At 46.2% G+C, this 25,435-nt stretch overlaps 7 protein-coding genes across 7 annotated transcripts; 5 read left to right on the forward strand and 2 right to left on the reverse strand.

The window, feature by feature from the left end:
- Nucleotides 1-5,808: 5,808 nt before the first annotated feature.
- Nucleotides 5,809-9,017, reverse strand: BO95DRAFT_403474 (snoRNA-binding rRNA-processing protein DIP2). The gene is made up of 3 exons (XM_025583926.1): nt 8,996-9,017; nt 8,676-8,930; nt 5,809-8,602 (listed from the first exon to the last, which is right to left on the reverse strand). Exons 1-3 carry the CDS (start codon nt 9,010-9,012, stop codon nt 5,986-5,988), a joined length of 2,889 nt encoding a protein of 962 aa, XP_025447362.1. The 5' UTR covers nt 9,013-9,017; the 3' UTR covers nt 5,809-5,985.
- A 156-nt stretch (nt 9,018-9,173) lies between these two features.
- Nucleotides 9,174-10,729, forward strand: BO95DRAFT_438100 (actin-related protein 2/3 complex subunit 2). The gene is made up of 5 exons (XM_025585428.1): nt 9,174-9,335; nt 9,414-10,084; nt 10,146-10,246; nt 10,302-10,350; nt 10,407-10,729. The coding sequence occupies exons 1-5, from the start codon at nt 9,274-9,276 to the stop codon at nt 10,484-10,486; spliced, it is 963 nt and encodes a 320-aa protein (XP_025447363.1). The 5' UTR covers nt 9,174-9,273; the 3' UTR covers nt 10,487-10,729.
- Nucleotides 10,730-12,817: 2,088 nt separating this feature from the next.
- On the forward strand, nt 12,818-16,300 carry BO95DRAFT_351524 (F-box protein; the record flags this gene model as incomplete). Its single annotated transcript, XM_025582087.1, has 5 exons — nt 12,818-13,810; nt 14,308-14,342; nt 14,663-14,927; nt 15,012-15,215; nt 15,290-16,300. 5 exons carry the CDS (start codon nt 12,818-12,820, stop codon nt 16,298-16,300), a joined length of 2,508 nt encoding a protein of 835 aa, XP_025447364.1.
- A 438-nt stretch (nt 16,301-16,738) lies between these two features.
- On the forward strand, nt 16,739-18,816 carry BO95DRAFT_438104 (protein phosphatase 2C). The gene is made up of 3 exons (XM_025585429.1): nt 16,739-17,470; nt 17,666-18,330; nt 18,399-18,816. The coding sequence occupies exons 1-3, from the start codon at nt 16,965-16,967 to the stop codon at nt 18,452-18,454; spliced, it is 1,227 nt and encodes a 408-aa protein (XP_025447365.1). The 5' UTR covers nt 16,739-16,964; the 3' UTR covers nt 18,455-18,816.
- Nucleotides 18,817-19,157: 341 nt separating this feature from the next.
- On the forward strand, nt 19,158-20,656 carry BO95DRAFT_115386 (rRNA-binding ribosome biosynthesis protein UTP23). Its single transcript, XM_025580406.1, has 3 exons — nt 19,158-19,288; nt 19,381-19,470; nt 19,589-20,656. The coding sequence occupies exons 1-3, from the start codon at nt 19,201-19,203 to the stop codon at nt 20,455-20,457; spliced, it is 1,047 nt and encodes a 348-aa protein (XP_025447366.1). The 5' UTR covers nt 19,158-19,200; the 3' UTR covers nt 20,458-20,656.
- Nucleotides 20,543-21,498, reverse strand: BO95DRAFT_438105 (COX assembly mitochondrial protein). The gene is made up of 2 exons (XM_025585430.1): nt 21,246-21,498; nt 20,543-21,148 (listed from the first exon to the last, which is right to left on the reverse strand). Exons 1-2 carry the CDS (start codon nt 21,277-21,279, stop codon nt 20,892-20,894), a joined length of 291 nt encoding a protein of 96 aa, XP_025447367.1. The 5' UTR covers nt 21,280-21,498; the 3' UTR covers nt 20,543-20,891.
- A 346-nt stretch (nt 21,499-21,844) lies between these two features.
- On the forward strand, nt 21,845-23,545 carry BO95DRAFT_478307 (rRNA-processing protein PWP1; the record flags this gene model as incomplete). The annotated part of the gene is made up of 2 exons (XM_025590030.1): nt 21,845-22,101; nt 22,198-23,545. The coding sequence occupies 2 exons, from the start codon at nt 21,845-21,847 to the stop codon at nt 23,543-23,545; spliced, it is 1,605 nt and encodes a 534-aa protein (XP_025447368.1).
- Nucleotides 23,546-25,435: the final 1,890 nt, after the last annotated feature.

The raw sequence follows: 25,435 nt of genomic DNA on the forward strand, positions 1-25,435 counted from the left end.
TTAGGTTAAGATATAACTATTATTTTAACCGTTTATATCTGCCGGTTAGAAAGATTAGGTATAGCAGATAGATTAATAACCGCAGATTAATTAGTAATATATATATCTTTTTTATATAGATAATATACAAAGTATAATATACTTTTAATTATAGTATAGTAATATTATCTAAATTTAGCTTATCTGCTTAATTTATTTAACCTATTTAACCTGTTTGACCTGTTTAATTTATTTAATCTATTTAATCTATTTAATTTATTTAATCTATTTAATCTATTTAATTTGTTCGACCTGCTCGACCTCTTTTTTTGTGGTCCCGAGGGGTATACTATACTTTAAAAAAAATATTTACAGAATCTAGTATAAAAAATATAGAATTTAATATTGGATAAACTAATAAGATTATACTATTTTTTATACTGTTCAGAACAATAATTATAGTAGCAAAAAAATCGAGAAGACCGGGTTTCTATCTTTATCTAAGTATATATAATATTTAAAGACTTAGGTAAAGCTAGTTTTTCTGTTTCTAATAATAATCTATCTTCTAGATTATTTTTAAGATTATCTATATTCTTATTTTTACTGATATAGAAAATAATAATTATTTTATTTTTTTCTTATATCTTAGATGTAAAGATAATCGAATTCGGATTAAGATTATTAAAAATATTCTGGTACTTTTTATTAATAATAAAACAATTGGTATATATCTGAAGTATTATTATTTTAATTATATTAGAATAAAGACAGCTCCGGCGATAGTAGCAGATATCTTAAGAACTATTAAATAGATATTTAATATTAATACTGTTGGTAGTAACTAAGAGAAAATCTCTAACTATTTAATAAAAAATAGAAAATTGATTACGGTGGGACTTCTAGTAAGCAAAAATATTAGTATATTTTATAATATTTAGAATAATATTAGTTTAATTAAAAATATTTTAATAAGTTATATATCTTCGATATCTAAATATATCTTAAGTTTTTTAAATATTTCGGCTGCCGGTAAAAGTCTCCGATATTTAAAAATATTATAAAAGACTTTATCCAGATCTAATAGTAACTCGGAGATAGTTAATAGTATATTAATAGCCGGATTCTAACTATAATAAAAATAGAATATTTTTTTAAAAATAGTTTAGTACTTAAGATACCAGTTAGTATTATTATCTAGCCAGATATTTTTTTTAAACTTTTTAAGCTTTAATATCGGGTTTAGAATAATTATAATTATATAGATATAGTCTTCTATCTAATAGATATAATAGTAGTATTTTCGGAGCTTTTAATATATATTCTGCAAGTCTTTAAAAATCTTTTTTTTTAGGGTGCCTGCTTTCTTACCAGTCGGTTAATTAAGTAATCTAAATAATCGAAAAGATTATTATAAATATTATAAATTTTATAAATAATAGGCCTACTGTTCTTAGATAAATATAATATAAAAAAAAAAAGAGATATAAAAGTTTAAAAAAATACTTTATCTGTTTCTACTTAATTATAGTAAAGTAAAGATAATTAATATTACTATAATTATAATACTGAATAAAACTGTTAATTGTTTAACAAAAATTAAGTACCCGGCGAATTATAAGATAGGTTAAGTTTTAGCAAGTTTTATAGTTAAGAAGAAGATAGTAAACCAAGTCTGATTTAAGTTATTAAATAAGCTGGAACTTTTTACAGTATTAAAAGCTTATATTTAGAAATTATACAATTTTCTAAATCTATAATTAAAAATTAGTATTATTAGCTATTATTAAAAGAAGATCTTTAAAATCTGTTTATAAAAAATTAATTTAGATAGTTTCTACTATAATAGGGGTTCTCTGTATTAGTCTTTTATAAATAGCTTTTAGAATATATTTTTTTAAGAGTTTTTAAAATACTAAAAAAGATTTTAAGACTTTTATTATAATTCTTTTATATATATTCAACAGTATTATTTAAAGTCTTAATCTAAAGTTTCCGCAGAAGAATATTAACTACAAGCTGAATTATATAAGTAAGACAGAATATATAATACTGGCTTTAAATAATTATTATAAGATTAGGATTAAATAAAATATTATAAAGCTGGGTACTTTAGCTGAGCTGAATCCGAAGTTTAAATAAAATTATACTAAATATTAAACTATTATTACTAGTATTATCAGTTGTTATATCTAACAACCGATAGAATAGATTGTGTTTATATAAAACTGATAAAATAATTATAGCTAGATTTTTACCAGTATAAGATTTAGATACCGGTTGGAAGCCTAGTAGAACTTTATAATAATTTATATTTTTTAATTAGAACTGGTTTAGTAGTCTACTGCAACCGATATTCTTCTAGTATCTAAGAACTTTAATAACAGCTGTATATATATATTTTTTAACAACTTTAAAAGATATTCTTTAATTTATACTTAATTAGAAGGATTTGGTTTTTAGTAGAGAAATAAAGCTATAAAATTAATTATTTATTTAAATTAAATATACTCGACAGTTTGGAATGGTAGGCAACAGATAATTATAAAATATAAAACTTGATTCTGAAAGTTTTGTTTATTATAGGCTGTAAAAACCTAGAGAAAATAATAATTAGAAAAGATTTATATTAAAAAAATAAATAAATATTTATAATAGTTCTTTATTTAGTATCTGACTGATTATTTACTTAAATACTACTAATGGTGTTTTTTTTTTATAATTCTTACAAAAATAATAGCTTATAGAATTAGTTTCTGAGTTTTTAATTTCCGGGTGTTATAGAATATAAAGACAGATAATATAGTAGATATAAGAGATTCTATTAAAAATAATATATTTTTTTAAAAGCTGTTCTATATTATTAATATTTTTTTTTGACTAAAGTAAAATAGCAGTTTTCAAGCTTGCATATAAGCTTTAGAAAAAATTATTTTTTGCTATTAATTCTAAAAAATAGAGTACTTTTTTTATAAATTAGATATAAAATAATTTTTTGATTCTTTGCGACGCGCGTAATCTGGAGATTTAAGAAAAAAGAAAAAATCTAGCTTAAAAAGTTTATCTTAGTTTAAATATTATTATAATTTATAAATATTTAAGAAACAGAAAAAGAGGGCTTAATAATATTTTTTAAAAATAAGCTAGATAATTATAATTAACTTATAATTCTAAGACTACTCTGCAAATAATAGATATAAAAAGAAAAAAGTAGAAAATTCTATAAAAACAGTTTATTTTATTTTAAAATATATTTTTATATAAATATAATCTATTATATTTTAAATACAGCTAAGGCGCCTGCTGTATTTTATTTATTTTAATTGGTTAGATTAGTCAGGTTGGTTAGATTATTTTAATATTTATAAAAAAGGCCTAAAAAAAACTTATATAGAGTTTTTTATAAAAAATATAATATCTATAAGAACTGTTTAAATAATTAAAAACTAATCTATTTAGTACTAAAATACAAGAATTTTAAGTATAAAAAGAGAAAAAAAAGAGGAGGAAAGTATAAAAAAACTTCAGAATATATATTATTATTATGCGGGGGAGTCGGTTAAACTAAATAAATAAAATAAAATTAGTATAGTTAATAGCAGGTCTCTGGAGTACTTAAAGTTAAAAAAATTAAATAGATTAAAAAGGTTAACTAGATAAAAAGAATAAAAAAGGTCAACTAAGTTAAAAAAATAAAAATAGTAAACTATTTTTATAATATCTGGTATTTAATAAGATGATTGTTGGAAAGTACGGTTGCCGAAAAAAATTATATAAATAGTATTATACGGGTTTTTCTTCAAGTTTAACCTATTATATAGACAATTCAGCTTTTTTAGATAGAAATAAAAATATAATAGACTATCTAAGCTGAAGTAAAAAAAAGAATAGTAGAATAAAAATAGTATATTTATTTTTAATAGTCCGATTATTGGTAAATATACAGTTTTTCTAATATTATATATTATAATTAAGATATACGGTTTAAACCAAGCTATAATTATATATTTTTATATATATTTTTTGCTGTAAGAACCATAATTTTATAAAAAGCTGAATTTTATTAATATTATCAGAAATCTCTGATTAATTCTTTAAAATAAAGATAAAGAAGATACTAATACTTTTTTTAGTTATTTTTTTCTGATTTTAAAAGCTTGTTTCTATATATTTTTAGATAACGGTTAAGATGGTCAGGTTAATAACCGCTTAATCTAGATATATCTTAACTATACTAGAATTTAAATAGATATAGCGGGCAGGTCTTAGCACTAAGAACAGTTAAAACAGTTAACCGTCTCTTTTTTAGCTATACCATGGTCAGATATAAAAATTTCCTTAACCTGGCCATAACCTGGCGGTCAGGTATAAAAATTCCAATTAACCTGACCTGACCTGGCCGTTAGCCACTCTAAAAATATCTAAGAATATAAAATAATTACAGAAATATAAAACTATAATTAAAAAACTTTTTTGTAAATATATAATTAGCCTGTTCTTACAAATAAAAGCAGTATTATTCTATATTATAAAAAAATATAAAATCGCCTTTAACCGGGCTGTTTTACTCAAACAGAAAAATAATAAATTACAAACTAGATTAAAAAGACAGAATATTAAAAATAAAAAATCTTATTATTAAATAGCTGGTTTAGACAATCTCACCGTTAACAAGATTAAAAATATATTTAAAAGAATTTATAAAGCTAATTAAGTTAGTAAAAACCAGTTTAAAAAATTAGCTGCTAGTAAGAAACAACCTCGCTGCCGGACATCATCTTGCTGTAGTAATTATAATATAATTAGATATATAAAAATAAAATGTCTAATATATTAAAACATTAATTAAACACGTTAATTCTTTAATATATAATATATATAAGCTTCATCTTTTCATAGAAGACTGTTTAAGTAGGCGCGGGTGCCCACTCGCTTGCCGTGCCCACTCGCTTACCGATTACGTTATCCACCATCCAGCTGACTAGCTCCTGACTAAGCGGGCTTCCACCTCCCCACTCCCGGCCCAACCATTCCACCGAGCAAATCCAGCGAATAATTTCTTCCTCCCAATAATTTTCCCAATTCCTTTTTCCTTTCCAGCTTCCCCCACGCAACCACAAAAGCTGCACCTGGCAGCTGCAGCGTCTGACCATTTATGCTTTGGTCACAGAACACCACACAGCCAGCCCATTCTCCCACACACACACACCACCTTACACAAACTAATCCAACTAATCAGGTATGCCATACACCCCCTCCACTCCCCATCCCCTACATCTCTTCGCACCCCAGAATCAAAACCAAGCAAATCGGCCCAAAACCCAAACCCCAAAACATGCCCGACGATTGGGGGCAAGCTACAGAACAACCTATATGATGAGAGCTTTGCAATCAAGAACCGGTATATTAGGAAGAGCCGGAAGAGGTATGACAGGAAGCCAACGTTGTTTCACTGTCGTCGATGCTTATAATGGTTCTGCTGAGTGGTTGTTTCTACGGCTTTGCTTCTTCTCCTCGGTCATTGTTTGATGGTCCGTGTGGGTGAGCCCGGATTGGAGGGTTTCCTCGGTTCTTGATTTCTTATTTTGCTTCGCTTGGATTGTTAGGGTTGTGCGCATTTTTTTTTCCCGACCTGATCTGGGCCTGGATTGTTGTACGCTTGATGAGTGCGTGATTGTTGTGTCTGTTGCATTGCTGACCGACTACTTAGATTAGGTTTATAATTGATGAAAACTGCTGGGCTGTAGAGTGCTGGGCTATATCATGGTTAGTTAGATACAGACAAAGAAATCAAGACAATATGTTCGCAATGCGTTTCTTTCCATGAATCTTGCTTATATTGATCGTATCAACTTTACATGGAGTCTAAGTCGAACCTATCATAACCTTCCGGATATAGAACTTTTCATGCTTAACCAAAAAGAGAGGACCCATCAACAAGTCTGAAACGCCAAACACATGCACGTGTACAGATAGTAAAAACAAATCAACTTGAACAGAACGTGCTCAAGCAATGCTGATGAACTGCCGCTTCTTGCCCGTACCGGTCATGCCCTCCTGTTCCTCGTAGGCGGCCTCGTCAATGTAGTCCTTCGTGCTCGACTCTTGGATCTGTTGGCCAACGAACTGCAGCGCGGACATGTTGAAACCCATCTCGTCCTTCTGGCGGGCCAGCACCCGACGCAGACTGGCGCGGATGCCGTCGAGCATCGGCCGCATCATCTTGCTCGCGACAATCTGGCGATGGTGCGTCTTGAGAATGAAGAAGAGGACACGGCAGGTGAGAGGAACATTCCATTCACGACCGGCCCAGATGTTCAGGAACGTGAACAAAGCCGGGATTTTCGAGAAGGGCAGAACCAGCAGGGCATCCTGAAGAGCAGCAGCGGGGATCTTCTGGACAACGTTCAGCAAATGCCTTTCGGCAGAAACGTCTCCCAATGCCATGTACAAGGGATTGCGCTTCGGAGGAGCTGCGTTGGGCTGCTTCGCCTTGATAGCACGCCACTCGCGCACAACCTCCAGATCCTCCATTCCCAGATCCAGGGCTTCGATGATCTTCTCTCCGGCCATGAGCGTGGCAGACGTCTGCTTGCCAGCATCGACGGCTTCAGCCTTCTCTCCGTCTTCTCCATCCTCCTGCTCGAGGGAGGCCGTGAGGGAGTTGTCGTACATCTCTTCGAGCTCTTTCTCCCGCTCTTCTTCCAAGAAAAGTTGCTCGTCGGTCTGCTCCCAGGTGCGGATACTCTTGTCATGACTGGCAGTGACAATGAACTCTCCGGAGTGACTGATAGCTAGCGCCCAGATCTCGCCGTGATGCCCAGCCAGCTTTTGAATATGTTCAAATTTGTCACCGTCCCAGTACTTAATCAAACGATCCTTGCTAGCACTGAAGAAGTTGTGGCCATTCCCTTCTTTGTTGTTCGGAACGAAAGCAACGGCCATAACACTGTCTTCGTGTGCCAAGAATGACTTGTGACAATCACCGAAATCGAGACCCCAGACACGTGCCGTCTTATCAGCTGAGCATGTAACAATCAACTTGCTGTCCCACGAGATGTCCATGCTAAGGACCGGGAGTTTATGGCCGTAGAGGTTGAGGAACAGTTTAAGCGAATCGACGAAGAACACCTTGACGGTATTGTCCAAGAGGGCCACAGCAAGCAGCCGGGCATCAGGGGAAAAGCGAACGTTGAGAATGTCATCAGAGACCTTCAGAGTCCTTGTGTGCATCAGCTTGAGTCGCGGCGTAGTTCTCTTAGTTCCAGGAATCTCTTCTTGAACAACCTGGAAGCTCCAGAATTTGGCAGACTTGTCGGCACTGCCACTAACTAGGGACTTGCCATCCGGGTGAACCTGCAGCGACCATACCGGTCCGTCGTGGGCCTTTATCGTATCGAGAAGAGTCGAGGAGGCGATATCGAAGACCTCGAGCTGACCGTCTTTATTTCCGACAACAACAATCTTATCTCCGGGGAGAAAGGCCGAGCAGAGAGCATATCCACATTCAAGAGTACGCAAACAGCTTTGGGTGCGGACGTTCCAAATCTTAAGGCTGCCGTTGGACGCAGACGCTAGCATTCGATCATCAGAGCTCAATGCCACGGATCTGATATCGGTGCGGTGACCGGGAATATCGACTGCCAAGTTCCGAGTGTACTCCGACTCGTCCTCGTCTTTGTTCTTCTTGTTGGCGGTCACGACGCTGTAGGCCTCAATCTGATTGTTCGTGGTAGCGGCCAACAGGTGTAGCTTGCCGCTAGATTTAGCCCTGATCCAGTCGAAGGACCGAACCTTGCCCCCGGTTCGAACAATAGTATGGGGTACGAAGACTTCAGAAACCGGTGCAGACGCGGCGTCGTCGTCCGGCGTTTTATTGTCAGTCTCGGCGACTGCTCCTTCCTTGTCTGCAGCACGCTGCGCATCCTTCTCCTTTCTTCTCTTGCGCCTCCTTGCCAGGCTCTTCTGCACTTCGACCTGCGAGCGAATCCGCCAAATCTCAACTGCCTTCTCCAAACCGTGGATGCCGATGTAGTCCGACCGGGGGTGGAAGCTGATTCCGATCGTGCGATCTTTGCCGGTGCGGTAGAGTGTTCCTCTGTCTGTCAGAATCTTCTGACCTTCAGATCCGAATTTCTCCTTGGAAATTTCGATCATAGCACTCTCATCGATAGACCAAACCTTGAGTTCTCCGTCATTACCAGCGGTGATGCAACCACTCTCGTCAGGGGAAAGCCCCAAACTCCAGCATTCACCATTCGATTGAGCCACATGGGTCTCAATACAGTGCTGCGAAGCCAAATCCCAGACTTTGATGAGCGCATCCTTTCCCGTCGACAGCAAAAAGCCCGCATGATCACTGAGGCCGGCAGCATTGAGCAATTCGGTGGATGGTGTAAGGAAATTCAGGGAGGTGACTTGGTCGGTATGCCCACGCATCTTGAAAAGTCCAACTTCTGCAATCAAGTCCCACAGGATGATGTCCGTGTCTTTCGAACCACTCGCCAGACGAACTCCGGCGTTATCGAAGGCGAGTTGGGTAATGGCGGACTTGTGGCCATTGAAAGAGATGATGACGGATTCGGTCCGCGAATCCCAGAGGCGGATGCTTCCATCTTCATAACTGAGACGTACGAAGTAAGTACAAGTATTAAAATAGGGTCATCGGTCATCCAAGAATCATGATGGAGACTTACCCCACCGCAAAAATATCCTCGTCCGTCTTGCTATGCGTGATCACTGTAACCTGTGCTTTACAGGCCGAGTCTCGCCATCTACCTAGCAATTCTCCCTTCTTGACATCCCAGCAAAGGACTTCTTCACTTGCGCCCACGATGGCTCTCCCGGAGCCAGTCCGACGCGCAGTACCCAGGCTATCCTCATCGCGGGCCCAGATCGCATTGGACGAGCCGGATGCGACGAGCCCAAAAGTCTTCGAATGCTCGAACTTTCTGTCCAGGTCAGCAGTCAGATGATGCTCTATGAATATGGCATGGTCGGAGAGCGTGAGACTCACAAATATGACTTCACCATCGTTGGGTGCGTGCCTCTGGAAAAATTTTGGAGCTCGGAGAATGAATGCTATCGATAGGCGCAAATGGCGCCCGCAACTACGGAGAGCGACAGCGACCACTCGGAGCCTCCCCACCGCCTGCCGTTCCCCGAGCATCATCAACGTAATTACCCCCTCGTGGCAGTGAACCATTGTTGATAAGTCCAGATCACCAAGGCATTCCAGAGAGAACATCGGGCGCTTTTCGATTCATATCAGCCTCTTTGAGTGTGCTTATCACCATGCTTCTACTAGACTACCACAACGTGCTTATCCACTCCCTCTTGACGGAGCGGTTCTCTGGGTACAACCCCCCATTTCCCCCGCCCCCTCCGACATACACCAGGCTCCTAGCTAACAGGTCGCCTGATGCTCACTACAGATCCACCCCAGTTTCAATTGACCAGATCGTCTCCGACTTCGACGGCGTCACCTTCCATCTGTCTACTCCCGAATCCAAGACCAAAATACTCATCTCCATCCAAGTCAAGTGCTTCCGAGAGCTCGTTCAATATGGTGCCCAACAAGTGCTGGAAAGGGAGTATGGCCCCTATATCGTCGACCCGGAGCCTGGCTACGACTTCTCCGTCTTGATCGACTTGGAGAACCTCCCCGCTGAGCAGGAAGCAAAGGATGACCTTATCATGCGATTGGCGCTGATGAAGCGGAACGCGATGGCCGCCCCTTTCGAAAGAGCATTCGACGAATTCGCAAAGCTATCGGAGGAGGCTTCGAGATACACCACAGAATCGGCTCCTCAGGGAGTCAAGGAAGGAGGAGAGGTCATGGCTATCCATTACCGTGAAGAGGAGGCGATTTACATCAAGGCCAGCCATGATCGAGTCACAGTCATCTTCAGCACCGTCTTCCGGGAGGAAACGGATCGCATTTTCGGCAAAGTCTTCTTGCAGGAGTTCGTTGATGCCAGACGTCGTGTGTTGACGCTGCAGAACGCTCCTCAAGTGCTTTTCCGCAACGATCCACCTCTCGAGTTGGCTGGGGTGCCCGGTCTGCAGAACGTCAACGACGGCACACTGAGCTACGTCACATTTGGTAAGTTGCGCACCCAGCATTCCTTTCTCTTTGTCTTGCAACTTCCACTGATCGAGAATAGTTCTTTTCCCTCGCCATTTGACACCTCAAAGACGCTATGAAAACATTTCCCACATCCAGATCTTCCGTGACTACTTCCACTACCACATCAAAGCCTCCAAGGTAGCTCTTGCTCTTGCTTCCTGTCCCATAAAACAGGCGCTAACACATCAGAAAGGCATACATCCACACTCGGATGCGCAAGAGGACTGCAGACTTCCTCCAAGGTAAGCCTCGATGTCGGTCGGGTTTCGACTGGGTTCATGTCACTAATTCCTGGCAGTACTCAACCGGGCGAGACCCGAGAACGAAGAGCGGGAGAGGAAGACAGCCAGTGGCCGTACTTTCCGGGTCCAGGGGTAGGATAGCGGGCTTCTTGTTCTCTCTGTATAGAATATTGCAATTCGGCGGAGGGGTAGTGCTGGAGACAATGCATACATGCATAGGCCGAAGTTGTTTGCTTCTCAGTTGTATAGCTTTACTCGTATCGTATGCTCATTTTCTTTCTATTCCTTGCCTGTATTTGTCTTTGTTTGAGCTCTACTGTTGACAGGCGCATGGGCCTAGAAGTAGTCTCATTGGAAATCGATCAGCAACAGTGCAGAGTACCCTTGCTTCTGAGCGTGCGTAAGATGAACCGTGACAAGCAGAGGGGTGGGTGTGGAAGTGCTGACAGCAATACAGTAATGCCAGAATGATCAAAGAACTACCTGTCACCTGCAGTGCTAAGGGACATGTCCCCCTCACTGGGCTCAACTAATGTTGAGTCCAGGGCGAATTCTACCCTTTTTGCCTCATTTGACCATTCTTACCTATCCCTGCCATATTGTCCATTCAGCCAAGTACTCCATGCCCTTGATTTCTCCTCTTGAAGGCTGGTTAATAGCAGCTAATTTTGCGACGAAAACATGTAGTTTGAGAATATGTGACCAGCAACTAACAAATTCGCCGAGCCGACCCGAGTATAGGGCGGGAAGCAATAACTATTGCAAGCTCGACCTTCCAACGCTTCCCGCCACAAGCAGCCCGAATTTACTGGCACGCGCCTAAAAAGAGCACAACTGCGCTATCGCTGCGTCGTTGCATTGTTGAACTACTATCGATGGACTTACTAGACGAGTCCCTCCATTCACAAGGCGTTACGGTTAACGGCCAATCGCTCGAGTCTCAGAATTGGGTCACCTGCTGCCTGTCACATCGAGTTCCAGTATTACCGGGAGTGTCTCCTTTATTGTCCTCGCGGACATCCATCCGTTTTATGATCTCGCTACTCCGTACGTAACGCTCAAAAGGGACCACAGGACAAGCTACCTAGTACTACTAGGAGGTACTTATTGAATCAGCTACCAACCTTTCACCACACCCTGCCTGCTATTGGAGGATCTCGGTCATGTGTGGGAATCAATGGAACCAAGTCAGTGCTTTCCACCCGAGGAGGGGCCCGCAACTGCTCGCGGCAGATCTACAAGTAACCACAGTAAATACTGTACGTACTGTACTGTACGTGCGATGCCCTGTAGTCGCTAGCTCAGCCCACTGCGTCTGGCGCTGCATCCCTACAGCATCACCGCAATAGTACTACCCTTTTATTATAATCATCCCGACCTTGGGGGTACCGGCTGCATTGGCGTTCTTTGGTGTGCACTGTGCACCTAGACCTAGGAAAATAGGGTTACTGCTGATAGTGATTCATGCAGGTCGTGAGGCTCAGGTGTCACACTCAGATTGCCCACAATGAGCGCGCCCATGCTCAGCATGCAGCTGTGCTACCCGATCGCATCGTCCATTCGAATGGATTCCCGTACTTCAAGGCTTTGTCTAGCCAGCGAATCGCCCAGCAGCCGGTCTGCAAGGATTAAAAACGAAAAAGGAAAAAAAGAGTACAACGGGAAATTCGAAATTGGTTCCGTTAGAATGAATATGAAAGCCCAATTCCACCTTATTTCGCTACTTTAGAAGGCAACCTATTCTAGGCTTGATTGCAGTTAGCCTTGACCTTTTAGTGTCAATGGCGACTGACTCGCCGTTGCTGTTGGCTTTCTCCGGGTTACCCACCGCGACTAAAGAAGTCGTCCTTTAGACTAGCCTCCACAAGGGCCTCCATCGCTTCAGTTGTTCCGGACCGATTCATGCCAAGGGTTGAGCCTTTCCATAAGCTCAATATGCATTGTCCCAATGAGGATGCGATGAGGCCATTGGATCTAGATGGTGCAGCCAGAAAAAGTCCCCACCTGCATGGAATGATTTCCCCGTGATTTACGGGACATCCTCACTCCTCGTGGGTGTCTCATCCTTGCGTTCTCTCTCGTCCCCCTTTTCTTTTCTTGCGTTCTTCGTTCTCTCACATCATGCACATAGTGGTATAATAGCTCCGATCATTCTTCATATTGAACAGACGCCCCTCCACAACCCTTGTTGTTTCGGAACCGGAGTTGATGCGGGGATAAACAAACTTGCGACACTGATAATTCAGCTACGATTCGACAGGTAAGAGCGCGCCATTCTCGGCTCCGGCGAACGACTCAGCTGATCTTAGCTGTCTTAATCACATAAGGTCCCAGTCATGCTGGATGGCGAATGTTAGTGTGCAAACGAGGCGTGTCGGGGACCATCGCTTATAAACTAATTGGCAGGTTCCCTTGCGATTTTGAAACCGTTTCCACGGCAGGCTGAGACATCCGGCAGAACCCCATGATGTCTGATAAAATAAGCTCTTTACCGTTGGAAATTATCCTTCACATTCTCTCTTACCTGCCTCTTAAATCATTGCTAGCCTTTGGAGAGACATGCCGCAGCAACTTTGAGTCGCATACTCTGTGCCTCAGTGATCTACGATTAGGTGTCTTTGAAAAGCGCTCTCATTCGGCTATCTCCCTACTACGAGCTGGATGGTTGACACCAGAACAGATGCTGGAGGGCTCAGCTGATAATGTTCGGGGCGACAGCTATAGAATATCAATCGTTCAGTCAGCGGCAAATCACGGGGCCTCACCGTTGACCTACAAGCCCGCAGTGAAAGTCAAGGACCACAAAAGACGAATACATCTTACGCAAGAGACATTCCGGACCTATGAGCATATAATTCCTGAACAAAACAGAATCTTGGCGCAGGTGGTCAATCGTTACGGGCGAGGGCTTCGGAAACTCGAGTTCATGGCATATAATCTCGACGTCACGGGCGCGACGGCTCTGGCTGTTAATAGCCGACATGTTCTCAACCACCTTGCGCTGCGGTTTGAACATCTACATATTCGCGATGGTTCCATGCGACCAAGTGCTTGGTTGAGTCCCGCACCGGGGAGTACTGCGTGGAACTCTCTGATTGGGATCGGACAGCCCACGCATTATGGACCCCGCGGATTGCAGAGTCTGGTCATGGAGCGAGCTGGTATCACTCCCTGGCAGCTAATGATGTTGGTCAAAAGAAACCCGAATCTGAGAGTACTCAAGTTGAGGACGTGTCGTGGAGTTCAGCCTGAATTCCTGGATTGGCTGGGTGGCATCGAGGGAGAACTCGACGACTCGAACATGGACGATGACAGTCCAGCTCCTGGAGCAAAGTTGGAAGTACTATGGCTGGAAAATTGCCATGATATACTCCTCTATCATGTTGAAAACTATCCTTGCCTACCCGACGAGGCTTGTGACCTGGGGCTTGAGTGGGTGAGAGGTCTGAACAGCTTAAAGGTAAGCATACATATATGGTTGGGTCAATCGACCTTAAACTCCCTGAGTGGTCTTCCCTGAGATGCAGGCTAATTACTTTTTCTCCTCCATATGAAGTCTCTCTCGTTTAGCGAAAGTGGGAATCTGCCGCCCGACTTCATTAGGCGAGCAAATGAAATTTTATGGAGAATCCCAGAAGTTATTCTACCATACACGTCGAATGGGGACAAGGCCCTCATCGAAGTTGATCCACTGCCTTCATAGTTTGATATCATTATTTGTCCTTGTCAAAATGCACTGGCGCAGCGCATGGGTGGCGAAATGTCCTTTGTATCTCTTGCTGGTTGTAGGCATAGGAGGCTAGCAAGTTTATGTTCTGTATTAGAATCCTCTCACTAATGTTAGAGCTTCTCTCACCTTGTATCTTCAACTGGAGCAAATAAGCTGTAAACACTTGAGAGCTTGACTACTGGCAATTGTGCATATAGATCGATGGTGGTCCAAGTGTGATGAAGTAGCAAGCACAGCTGAGCTGTCCGCCTGTACCTTCTCTGTTCCATCGCTCACACGCGATGTCAACACAATGTCTGGTACTTAGCTAGCTTCTACCACTTTCATCCCCGTATGCTCACTTTCACTTCGCCTTACCTCTTCGCTGTACTGTGACACCGGGTTTGGGTCTCTTTCACCTGGCTATCGCTTTCTTTTCTCATCACTCGCACTGTTTCTCAGTCACCCCTCGTGCGCTATCGCGTCCATCCATCATTCCATTTTCCTTTCACATCGATCACTCAAGTAACTCTTAAACCAACCACTCAAGTGAACATCAAGTCACATCGATCTCTTATCTCTTCAAATGAAGGGCGCCCACAGAGCCGCATCGCAACTATGGGCATCGACCAGGCGCAAACTATTCCCGCGTGGTGATGATGACGAATCTCACTTTTTGAAACTCGATCCTCACTGTCATACCTATCAGGAATCCGTGGACTCGACCCTTTTCGGCGACCAGCAGGATGGCTTCTATAAGTATTCTCAGGATTTGCTTCAGACAAGCGGGGAGGAAAACTACAGAAGACTGGCAGAAGAGATGGGGTTGCGCTCGTCAGGCAGTACTGCGGTATCCTACGCATCAGCTGTAAGTTGTATCGAGGTGATTGCGCGTCCTCGCTCTCTAGAATCATCCCCTGCTTTGAGCCTGTGGGTTGACCGAGACTCGCAGCAAATGGTTCCGATCGAACGTCCCGCCCTTCCCTACGCAATTGGCTCTCCTGACTGGAGTCTGGTCAATGGCTTGGTCAGATACATGGATCCATCTGGTAATGAGGATCTTACAGACTGGATTAAAAGTGTGATGAAGGTCTACAAGAAGGTCTACGCCATTGCCAAATTTGTCGTCGTAGTGTTCTACTTCTACAACGTTGACGTGCGTGAAGGACACTCTGACGTCTCAATTCCTTTGGGGGTGAACATGGCTAACACGTGCAGTTTCGGTGGCAGTTGGACGATAATGAAGGCCTGTTAGCACTTATCCGGAAGGCAGAGGAGCTCGCGACGTCCAACAGTATCAAAGATCTGGTCAGAGCTGTGGAGACTCTGTATTACTCCTTGTACGCCAAGCTGATCATGGAAATCGCGAACGCCGAGCTATGCTCTTACTTTCACCTTGGGATCCCCCGCGTCACGACCAAGGATGATTTTATGCTTCCCGAGCAGCATAGCACAATGAAGATGTTGCTGGTCTGTAAGGAATCCCTAGACAGTCCATCCGTGTGCCTGATTTTCAGCAAGGACATCTTGCGCCAACACCAAGCTGGGCTTGTCCGTCGAGCGGTGAATACGCTGAGGGCGACTGGGTTCTCGCTTGATGACCTCGTCGGATACCGTCGGTCCACCCTGGCCTTGCTGGCAAATCCACAATCGGAGTTCCGCCAGAAATGGGACGGCCCGGGCCTCACATATCAGATGCCCCCTAAAGAAGTTCTCATTGTTGGGTCAGAGAAGTATCTGTCATTCGCCCCTAGGGACGCAATTCGCACCAAGGTCCCGCAACTACGCCTGCGTTTCGTGGAAGAAAAATCGGTAGACTCAGCGGCGTGGGAACGTGAGACTATCCTCGGGCACCGTCAGGCAGTACTAGCCATACTGGAAAGCAGAGTTATCGGTGAAATTCGACGTACGGATGAGCGACGTGGTCTGATCGATTATGCTCGCGAGAGAAGATGTACCTGTAGATCACCCTGCAGCTGTGCGATGGCCTGTACCATGAACCCCGAGCGTGTTTGTCCTTGTGCCGGATGGAACTTGACCGTCATGACATTAGAGAATCGCCGGAACTTTCCACACTTGAAGCTCGGTTCGCGGTGTAACATCCTCTCCAGGAGCATCTTCGAGGCAGTATCGACCATCCGGGACGATAAAGACCTCTGCTATCTCGCAGTTGAGATGAAAGGTGCACTGACCACCATCGCAAACGAGATCGACAAGCTGCGGGCGGCCAATGGCTGCTAAAGAACCTAACCTGAGCAAGTGCTCGATTCTGAAAATCTGTTTCTTCCCTCGTTTGTTTTTGTTTTGTGCGTTCTGCACGGTCACGATTGATGATTTATGACGTGATGGTTTAATGAGTGGAGGAGCAACCCATGTGCACAACAGGAAAAATGCAAAGCAGACATGGGGAAATAATGTTGTGCAGAAAGCTCGATATCATCAGCCTGAAGCGTCTGTACGTATGTGCTCAATTCAGATACATATTCGGACTACTAGGTAGTGGGGTGATATTGGATGATCCCCAGATCATTGATGTTGATCATCACTTTATCTGCTCAGGATTTTCCATTTTCGACCAAGTCAGTCAGTAATGCCTGAGGCTTCAGGCAGCAAGTAGTCAGGTGGTGGTGGGGCGGCTGAGTCAAGCGGATTGACTGGTGAATTATTGACTGACCATGACTCTGATCAAGGGTGAGTAAGTCAAGTCAAGTGAAGTGGGAAATTCGGAAATTCTGGAACCGCCCCGACCCTGCCCTGCGGTGTCTACTTTCAGACAGACTGTCCGAGAGAAAACTGGAAAGAAGAAACAAAAATAAAAAATTTTCCTCTGTCGGTCTTCTCGAGTTGTTGTAGAGAGACGACGACAGTAATACCTATCAAAGACTCCCTCTAATCATTAGCGGGCATGGTGCCCAAGTCGCTTGCTAGCTCGATTGTGTGCTCCTCATCCTCCTCCTCTTCCTCCTCCTCCATCATCATCCCCTCATCTCCCTCGTCAGCCTTTAGACGCAGCCCACTGTGGAGCGCGCACTCCAGGGTCTCCCCAACATCCGCAGTGCCGGTGCGGCGATATCGAGCCGTTTGGCCATCCTACGGCATCACCACGCCGGTTCCAGATCTTAACCCACATTTCCCCATCTCGCAATCTCCGTATTGCTTCCAGACGGGCTATGCCCTTTGCGCCAAACGCGCGCCGCGGCCGTTCCCCCCACCGTTCCTCTCTCCCCCGTCATCTTCCTTTTCCGACCCCCTGACCACCCACTACCTCAGTCAGGATAAGAGATTATCCGTTCGGGGTGATCTAGTCCGGGGCTTGAACAATGGGGACGATGCCGTTCTAGTCGCCGACAATTATCTGGCTGTTAATGATGGAGTAGGAGCGTGGGCAACCAAGCCCCAGGGCCATGCAGCGTAGGTGTTTTTCTTTTTTTTCTTTTTTGGTTATCTCCGAACCTTGTTCCCCAAATTGTCAATCCCCCCCCCCCCCCATTTCCCCTTGGACCCTGTAGACTACCTAATCAAGGGTTTAGAGAGGAATCTTGTTGTCTTCTTGTTCCATCCAAGCTCATTGCTGACCACGTTCTCTTTTGCTTGATCTCCATACAGTCTCTGGGCCAGACTGCTCCTTCACTTCTGGGCGCTGGAGGTTGAGCGCGTTTCCAACACGAGTACGCAACTCGACCCCATCGGCTACCTACAACGGGCCTACGAGGAAACCATCCAAGCGACCAGCTCCCCGGGTCAATGGCTGGGCACGACCACTTCAGTCACCGCCCTATTGCATTGCACGCGCGATCATGCAGGGAACACGAACCCGCTGCTGTATGTGACCTGTCTCGGCGACTGCAAGATCTATGTCATCCGGCCCCGCGATAAAACGATGCTCTTCCGCACCCAGGAGCAATGGCACTGGTTTGACTGTCCGATGCAGCTGGGCACGAACAGCGTCGACACGCCGAAGAAGGACGCGGTGCTCAGCAAGATCGACGTGCAGGAGGGCGACATCGTGCTCGCGGTCTCGGATGGCGTCGTGGACAATCTCTGGGAGCATGAGATCCTGACGGTCGTTCTTGAGAGCCTCGACAAGTGGCACCAAGGGCGCTATGACAACAAGGAAATCGAGTGGGCGCCGCCGGAGGTGCTGGCCCATGAGCAGATGGTCTATGTCGCTAGGGAACTGCTGCGGGCTACGTTGGAGATTGCGCAGGATCCCTTCGCGGAGAGTCCATATATGGAGAAGGCAATCGACGAGGGTCTGGCCATTCAAGGTGGTAAGTGTACTTAGCTTTTTCCGGTCTCGCTGTCTCGGTGCAGAAAGGGATGCTGACCCGCGGTGCAGGAAAAATGGACGATATCAGCGTCGTGGTTGGTGCGTGCAGGAGGAGAGAGCATTGAGTCTGATTTCAAGCATTGATATAACTTGCATACAAGGATCCACCTGAATGTCCACTACGACATGGGTGGCTAATATTTCGGGTCTCATACCGTGTTGTCGTGCGTGATTACGCCGCCTGGGCAGTCGGCGTACTGTCGACAGGGCAGAACGGCGCTCAGTTGCGTCACGGCAGCCCTTGGCGTTCAGTGGGTGTGTGTAGATGGTCGAATGGCGAAGGTATGGTGTATATATTGCATGGCGATGGGCATTGATACCACTTGTGTTTTGCTTTGAAGGGGGTTTGGAGTAGTCGTCGCTGTCTGCCAACTTAGGCATTTTGCTTACAGATTGGATTGATAGACTATACAACTTCTAATCTATGTTTTTATCTCATACTTTGGCCGGCAAGATTGTAGATGCAGGAACAACCTGTAGTCTGCGGAAACGACTCCAAACAAAACCCTGGCTCTTACCTTGGCTCTTACCTAGGATATGCCACCTTCACACTGAAGGAAAGAAAACAAATGTAGTGGATAAATGCAGAGTTCAAGAACTGAACCTTTATGTTGAGATGTCCAGTCTCTATCTAAACGAGTACCTGGCTGCGGCTAGTAAGCGAAGCACAGACCGCACCCCCCTAGCACTCTCCGCCCGGCAGAATCACCGGCAGAAAAAAAGTTTCAGACATCATCGAAGCAAGCCGAAACATCGTCGTCTTTTGAACTGAATCGATCTCACCTTATCCGGCCAATTCACCACCGTCACGATGAGGGCCAAACGCTCCAAAAAGTACCGGAAGCTGATGCACCAGTATGAGCTCACATTCGGATTCCGTGAGCCGTACCAAGTTCTGGGTAAGTCGCAACAATTCACCCAGAGGGACGCTGATAAGATCTGCTCCGCCCATCGAAAAAATTCGACATCTAACAAATTGTCTTTGGCTCAGTGGATTCGAATTTCCTGCGCGCAGTGCACAGTTTCAAGATGGAGTTGATACCGGCGCTGGAGCGCACCGTGCAAGGGAAGGTGAAGCCGCGTAAGTTCTTAGCCTGAAGCCCCCCTCCCTCCCTCCGAATGAAACCCAAATAACACATGATGTGTGTGGTTGCATGATTGATTCTGTTTTACTGATTTACCACCCCTCATCACCAAAGTCCTCACGAAATGCTCACTCGCCGCTATCATGGCCAATCAACCCCTCCACCCCCGCACCAACAACCCGATACGTCCACATTTCCTGCCCCCGCCGACGGAAGTGCCCCTCCGGCACTGCTCGCACAACGAGGACTCGACCCCGATCGACGAGGTCGAGTGTCTCCTGTCGCTGCTGTCGCCGACCACGGAGGTGAAGAAGAACAAGGAGCACTACATCCTCGCGACGGCGGACGCGCCGGCCGCGGCGGAGAAGGAGAAGGAGCGGGCGGCGATCGCGGCGGGCAAGAAGCGCAAGCGCGGCACGGACCGCGAGGCCGAGACCGCGATCCAGAAGTCCCGGGAGCTGCGCCAGGGCGCGCGCGCCATCCCCGGCGTGCCGATCGTGTATGTTAAGCGCTCGGTCATGGTGCTGGAGCCCATGAGCGGCCCCTCGGAGGATATCCGCGACGGCGTCGAGCAAGGGAAGTTCCGGGCGGGGTTGAGTGAGGAGGCGCGAAAGAAGGCCGAGGCTAAGGCGGCGGCGGCGGCCTCGGGAGATACCAAGAACAGCAGTAGCAGCAGCAAGAAGCCGGGGATGAAGAAAGCCAAGGGGCCCAATCCGTTGAGTATGAAGAAGCCGAAGAAACGGACTACCGAGGGTGGTGCGGCGGCGGCGGCGGCGGCGCCTCGGCCCAAGCGGAAGGATACTGACGCTGATGGGGCCGAGGGGGGGGTTGCGGCGGAGGAAGGAGTCGATGGTGATGCTGCTGCGCCCAAGGCGAAGCGCAGACGTCGTCATCACAACAAGGGTGCTAAGCAGGAGGATGGCAATGAAGCTGGCGAGTCCGTTGCTGCGGCTCCGGCTGCGGGCGATGCCATGGAGGAATAATCTGCTTTTTTTTTATCTGGTTTGCGCTTTTCTTCTTGGTTTTTCTGTTGCTATTTTTAAGTATGGCGTTCGGCTGGGATGGAAGAGAAAAAAATGTGTCCATATATGTATGAGCAGTGAGCTGTATATCCAATCTTTCATATCTTCATATTGGAAGATAAAGATACCTTTCGAGATATCTTTCTTCCCAACCCGGAATCGAGAGACGTTAGCTCTCAGTAACCACAAAACAACATATCATGGGAAAAAAAAGTAGAACAAAAATGGTAATCCTCCTTCCCCAACGCCAATCCCAGATGCAATGTGTGTGTGAGTGTGTGTGCGTGAGTAGAGTACAGTACAGATTCCTACACGCCAACCATAAAAAATCTCCAGCCAGCACAATATAGAACAAGATCATGCCATCCTTTTCAATCTCGTCACCCCGAGGGCTTTTATTTCCCCTCAGCAGCAGCAGCAGCAGCAGCAGCAGGAGGAGGAACCCCCTCAAACACCTTCTCGTCCGCCCAGATCTTCTCAATCCGTCGACGGTTCTCGCGCGCCTGGTCGCGGTTCTGCTTTGCGCGCGCATAGCGTTGCTCCGAGAGGCACTTGTTGACCTCGCGCTTGATGTCGTTGCAGTTACCCAGCGCCTTGTGCAAGAACCCTTGGGCGTGGCAGTCGTCCAATGCAGTCATGATTTCCTCGCAGTCTGTTTGTGTTCACGTACGTTAGGGCTTGGAGGCTTGAGAATTGGGGGAGGGGGGGTGGTTCATTGTTTGCGGCGGGAAGTGTTGGGGGAACCATACTGATGTTGTAGGGGGTGTGAAGGTGGGAATGCATTTTGTTGGTATTGTTCTTCGGCGAACTTTACTGCTGGGTAATTGATCGTAGTTGGAAGTAGGACTTGAGCACCTGACAATTGCGCAACGATTCCTGAGTTACTCGTACTTGAGTTGCAGCCACTCCGACTTCCAGCGGGAGCTGGCCGGGATTTGATAGCAAGGCGGTGAATATGGGACATTGGGGAGGGAGGGGGATTCTGCCGGGCGGGGGAATCAAGCAGAGAGAAAAAAAAAAAACTTGGATTGGGAAGTTGGGTTATCGCATTTGTTTTTTGTCCCTGGATTGTCTTTCCAGGTGATTTACTTCGTTTTTCACTTTACTTGATATATAGACCTCCGTCAAGAGGCAGAGTTGCAGGTTCGTCTTGCTGGTTTTGACCCTAGACAAGGACTTGAAGGTTTTTGCAAGAAGTTTTTCCCCTGTGTTGGGGGGTTACGCGCGGAGAATTTCTTATCGATTTCCGCCGCTACTCTTTTTTTTTTCTCGTTCTCTTTCACTATCGCTATTTTTTCTTACCACTTTTGTTCCAAACGACAAAAGAAGGTGACGACTCACACTCAATATGTCGTCTATGATCACCACGGCGGCGTGGGTGCGACAAGGTGTCGCAGCCCAGTTCCCTACGAAATATGAAATCAACGAGGAGGAAATGGATCGCATATCGAAGCTGGCGAAGATGCAGCTCGAAGAAGCGCAGGGTGACCTGAAGGCTGCGCAAGAGGACGAGGCCATGGAGGAGGATCAGAAGGATGGCGGCGACGATGCTATGGAGGACGATGAGAAGCCCGCGGCTGATGCGGAGAAGAAAACTGCTACCGAGTAAGTCGATATTAGATCCTCCGTCGTTTGTTTGTATTATGGAGATTGCGGCCGAGAGAGAGAGGGAGAAGATCTAATGTTTCGGGTTCATTGTAGTGATGACGACCTGAAAGAGTACGATCTCGACCACTACGACAGCGACGAGGTCGATGAGGATGGCGAGAAGTTCACCATGTTCGGCAATGTCAAGTCGCTGGCTTATCACCAACCGAACGAGGAGGACCCGTACCTGGTTATGCCGCCGGAGGAGGAGGATGAGGAAAGAGAGGAGTTGCAGATCATGCCGAAGGATAACCTGATTCTGGCTGGTAAGGTGGAGGATGAGGTCGCCCATCTCGAGGTCTACGTCTACGAGGACGCCGCCGACAATCTCTACGTACACCACGACATCATGCTGCCTGCCATTCCTCTGGCCGTGGAGTGGCTGGATATCCCCGTTGGCAAGGCCGCTGAGGGCCGAACCACGGGAAACTTCGTCGCAGTTGGAACGATGGAGCCGGACATCGAGATCTGGGATCTCGACATTGTCGACTGCATGTATCCCAACGCCATCCTCGGCCAGGGTGGTGCCGATGCGGAGGGCAAGAAGTCGAAGAAGAAGAAACCCAAGGCAAACGACGAGTACCACATTGACGCCGTGCTGGCATTGGCTGCCAACCGGCAGCACCGCAACCTGCTGGCCTCCGGCTCGGCGGACCGGACAGTCAAGTTGTGGGACCTGCAGACCACCAAGTGCGCCAAGTCCTACTCTCACCACACCGACAAGGTCTGCTCGTTGAACTGGCACCCCACCGAATCTACGATCTTGTTGACTGGTAGTTACGATCGGACCGTGGTGGCCGCGGACATGCGCGCGCCCGACTCCAAGGCTCGCTGGGGCGTGGATACGGATGTCGAGAACGTGCGTTGGGACCCTCATGACCCCAACTACTTCTACGTGACGACCGATGGCGGTATGGTGTACCGCTACGACGTGCGCAACATCCCCGCGACCCCCAAGGAGTCGAAGCCCGTGTGGTCGCTGCAGGCGCACGACTCCTCCGTGTCGGCCTTCGATATCAACCCAGCTATCCCCGGCTTCCTGGTCACGGGATCGACGGACAAGCAGGTGAAGCTCTGGAATGTTGAGAACAACAAGCCCAGCATGGTCGTCTCGCGCAAGTTGGAGGTGGGCAAGGTCTTCTCGACGAGCTTTGCACCGGATGCCGACGTGAGCTTCCGCCTGGCCGTGGCCGGCAGCAAGGGCGTGGTCCAGATTTGGGATACCTCCACCAACGGGGCGGTGCGTCGCGCATTCGTGTCGCGCATGCCGTCTCTGGAAGGTGAGGTCAAGGAGCGCATGGTGGGCATGCAGCCCGATCAGGATGAGTCGGACGATGATGCTGGACAGGAGGTTGGCGGTGGGCAGGGCGGCGATGGCTGGGAGTCGATGGATGAGGATTAAGGCCAAGCGAAAGCACGTGATGACGACAATCGAGACAATTTCATGTCGAACCCCCAAAATTTACGAATATATCTAGATAGTTTTGTCGTGCTTCTTTTTGTTGTCTGTTTCTTTTCATAGTCCTTATTGACCTGCAATGAAAACGTCACGATACCCATTCAGAGGATGAAACTGGAATCGATGATAAATACTACTCGTAGGTAACTTAAGCGCGGACGGGGGATCGCCCGGCCTGGCAATGATCGGCCGTTTGGTTTACCGAGAACAGACATTGCCTGGTGCCTCAGGTTGAGTGCAGTACCAATCACATGGTGTGTCTGGCCTGGCTCATCCTCGGATTCCATTCAGCAAAGTTTGACAAAGTCCTACGTACGGAGTACCGGACCTGTGTCTTGCACTCGGTGGTACGGAGTACAGTTCATGAGGTAATGTAGTTACGGAAAGGTCGGAGAGTACGGAATACGGAGTACCATCACCGGTGATGTAAGGAATGAATGAAGGAAATTGATGATCACCTCCGTCCGGTGACGCACCTGAACAAGTGACAGATAACCAAGAACCCAGCTCTATTGAGACAGGGAATCTGATGCAGGGAATCCGAGCCACCGGATGTATCATCGTGAAGAGACGTGGTGGGAGAGAAAGGAATCCGCACTAAAAAAGCACAGGTCAACTGAGAGCCAATCTAATTGTAATTAAGTTGACCCGGGAGTGGGGAAGCTGAAAATCTCAGACTTGCCCACTGCCCTGCCCGCAAGCACGAACAGATCCTGATCCTCTCCTCATGCGGTACATACTCTAACTTAGACCATTCATTCGGTCAGGGGTCGACCCCGGCCGACAACATGAGCTGTGGAACACTGAAGAAGCATGAGTAGCTGAAAAGGCTAAAAGTAGCCAGAACCAGAACCAATGATGTGAACTGCATGCGGAAGGGGGAAAACAAGCAACGTCATGCGGATTTGAGCATCCGTCACAGAGTCCGAGCAGGTGAGACGGCAGTTTGTTTCATCCCCACCGCTCAGGGCACATGGCGGTTTCCAGGAGGCCCGCCAGGGCCGCGCCACCTTGCCTTTCTTGGCCCAGAACCCGAGTGGGCTGGCCATCGTCGCTGCAGTGCAATGCAGTCCCGTGTTTGACCACGCCCGCTTGGGTTTAGATGATTCCGACTATCTCTTCGAATCACCATCGTCCCAGACGACTACAACACGGAACTTTTACCGTTCCATGAGATTTCTTTGTTCTTTGTCCATGAAATTCCGTCGATCCCTAAATCCCCCCTACCGTTGGGATCTCTAGGGTAGCTCGAGCTTTTAGCTGAGCTGGTCTTATCGTGGCATCTAGGGTTCCGCGGGGTCTTTATCCCTTAGGTCCTTGAGTTCGTGCTGGGGTGCATAAGCATGGCTCGTACACTTAAACCCCTAGCTTACATCGTAGACTATCTCCGTAGTTATGGTCTCCATGTCATGCTGGATAAGTCCAGTGTACCCCACCTTCGACGCCTCATGTATCATTGGCCACCGGACGTAGCACCTTTGCCGTGGCCGATTTGGTACTGTGGAATCTCGAACGCTCCTGGAGGTCGAGACTATTCGATCTATGCAGCAAATCGCAGCGCACGACTAGCCGCGCCTGACTTGCCTGCGCTGCCCGTCGGAGCACCGGAACAAAAAAAGAGGTGAGTACTGAGCGCAACGTACTATTTGGGCAAGAATTATGCAGTCAGTCAGTCCCCTCGCAAGATCCCAATTCTTGGGCTTTCCCTATGCTGTGTTGCTGGTTCGATCAAATAATTACCCCAGCGACGAACCGGTGGTTCGACTGCACCAAACTCTTTGATCGACTTTTTTCACCAAGAGAGGCACGAACGGCTGGAGAGGCGAATTATCT

The sequence above is a fragment of the Aspergillus brunneoviolaceus genome (assembly GCF_003184695.1).
Source record: "Aspergillus brunneoviolaceus CBS 621.78 unplaced genomic scaffold BO95scaffold_3, whole genome shotgun sequence".
Classification (NCBI taxonomy): domain Eukaryota; kingdom Fungi; phylum Ascomycota; class Eurotiomycetes; order Eurotiales; family Aspergillaceae; genus Aspergillus; species Aspergillus brunneoviolaceus.